This window comes from Chrysoperla carnea, chromosome 1 (assembly GCF_905475395.1).
Source record: "Chrysoperla carnea chromosome 1, inChrCarn1.1, whole genome shotgun sequence".
Taxonomy (NCBI): domain Eukaryota; kingdom Metazoa; phylum Arthropoda; class Insecta; order Neuroptera; family Chrysopidae; genus Chrysoperla; species Chrysoperla carnea.
In genome coordinates this window covers 75,979,964-75,982,490 of record NC_058337.1, presented here as the reverse complement: position 1 = coordinate 75,982,490, position 2,527 = coordinate 75,979,964, and the positions used below count along the sequence as shown (strand labels likewise).

The following is a 2,527-nucleotide window of genomic DNA, read 5'->3' as shown; positions in this document are numbered from 1 at the left end:
TCTCCTTTGACACGTTTTTATTGAAAGATTTAAGATAAACAATGGCTTAAATACTCGGAATGTCCTATACATGGAAGTTAGACAGATTCTTAGAACTGATTTTTGTATTCAACAATTAAAATTTGAAAAACAAACGAATAGTATGTAAAGTTGGTATACATTTATTTTTTACTTGTAAGCACACAAAAGTGAGTTTATTGTGGTAAATAGCAGTTTACAGTAAACCTTTACGAAATTAAAATCAAAATTTTTATTGTTGGATATTAAAGTCAGGTAAATATACTATATTTATAGTCGTTTTTTTGTAAATAATACCAAATTTTTATGCAAAAAGATATGATGTCAAATGAAGAAAAAATAATGGAGATTCACAACTCTGAACCTAACTTAATTGAAACCAACATTAGATACGTATTACCGCACAAAAAATATAAATATGAAACAAACCAACAACGCCGAAAACGTGTACGTAAAATTTTAATAAATCGTTTGAAAAAATTACTCGATGAATACACGATTCGATGTGGACAACAAATAAGTATTATAACATGTAATTCATCCGAGAAAAATTTACAAGTATTTGGAGCAGAGCCTTTGAAAAGTTCCATCGAAGCAAATAGTTCAGTAATCATGGAACATTTTCATACAGCTATGAATTCACTATTTCCACGAAAATCTTCCCCAAATAATCAAATATTACCCGATTTGATTTTTGAAGGTGAACAAAAAACAATTGATGAATTAACACTTGCTAATTTACGCCAATTTATACCGATAATGTTGAAATGTGCAACTGGTCGTAGTAAACCTTACTGGGGAAAACCTGATATGAAACCTGAATGGTGGCCAGATATTGCACCATGGGCGGATGTACGAACAGATGGACGGACTACACAAGCAAAGGAAACAATACCATGGAAAACAGTTTTGAAAGAAGTTGTTAAAAGTTGTTACCGATTTTATAATGAAGAGAATCTTTTGTACGTTGAAAATGTACCAAAAATAATGACACCTACACTTGAATTTAAACCTGAAGCACCTAATAATGAACTTCCATATTTTTACGTACTCCCTACGGATGACAATACCGAAAATGTGGAAAATATTTTGGATTTGACTGAAGTAGTAAATTATTGTCAGGAAAATCAAATTGATTCATTTATAATTGAAGCCCTGGATGAAGATGTTGTTGCTACAGCTTAGTGAGAAAAAAAAATGTTAAACAGATCAAATAATCTGTACCGCCCTTGAACAGAAATTCAACAAATAACAACAAATCAAATTTGTAGAATTTCGGAACAAAAAACAGAGCAACTTCTGTCAGGTAGTTTAAAATACTTTTATACATTTCAACCTTGAATAAATAACGCCTTTATTATTCTTTTTATTGAAACAGGTATACAATCATCAAAATTTTGCATCAAGTGCATTACAACAAATGTGTTTGGCTATAATAAAATGTCAAATGGTTAAACATGGACGTTTCTGAAATGGCTACTTTCATTTATAAAGACATTCTGATTCTATGAAATGTAAAATCATATATTCAACTTTAGAAATTCCCGGAATCGGTATGCAAATCTTTTACAACGATAAAAGTTAAACTTTAGAATCAAAGACAGTCATTCTTTGGATTTAAAAAGTTTTTGAATACAATTCAATATCGAATTTAAAAAATATGCACCCCTAATAATTTGATAAAGCCAAATTATTACTTATTTTTTTAAGGTTAATTAATTTTTTCATTTCAATTTATCACTGGCGTAAAAAGCTTCCGAACGAACAACATTATTTTAATAAAATTATTCAATTTTTAATTTCCCAGTATAGGAAGTTACTGTAATGGGTCCGATTTTCGAAACCGCAATGATCCGAAAATAATTTCATAATATTCGATCAAGTTGTTTTGAGTCGGTCGAGTTTTTATTTTTAAAATTTTTGTATAACTTTTTATTATGATGGGAAATTATTCGTGTGATCCTCAAGGATCGCGCCAGACTCTATCCACGGCTTATTTAAAGTGTAAATTGGCTTCATAACCCCGATTTATTTTGGGGTGGAAGTTCATACAAATATCATTTTAATTATAAAAGAAAACTTGCAAGATGAATTTTGTGACCAATTTTAATAAAAAAAAAGTAATATAATCCTTTTTTTTCACGACTAATTTTCTAAATATCAATTAATAAAAATTGAAAAAGGTGAATTTTGTGACATTAAGACTTTGATAACCTTTTATTGAGAAAATATCGTCAATTCTGCTGACAGAATTCTAAAGTCTAACACTTAAACTTTTAAAAAGGGTACCTACTTTTTTGTTTATAATTGATCACAAAATACAAAAATATTTTTTTTTTTTACAAAAAGTCTGTAGATCAAAATTCATAAAAGGAAACTAACTATTCGGAAGCTGTTTGTGCCAGTACTAATTGGAATATACTTAATATTTTTCTGAGGTTAAAGTACATATTTATAATTTTAAATTAGTCCCGAATATTAATTTTGAATTTTTAAAATATTTGGTTCG

General features: G+C 28.5%; 1 protein-coding gene across 1 annotated transcript; it reads left to right on the top strand.

The window, feature by feature from the left end:
* Positions 1-360: 360 nt before the first annotated feature.
* On the top strand, positions 361-1,203 carry LOC123291059 (nuclear respiratory factor 1-like). The gene is made up of 2 exons (XM_044871501.1): positions 361-619; positions 719-1,203. Exons 1-2 carry the CDS (start codon positions 361-363, stop codon positions 1,201-1,203), a joined length of 744 nt encoding a protein of 247 aa, XP_044727436.1.
* Positions 1,204-2,527: the final 1,324 nt, after the last annotated feature.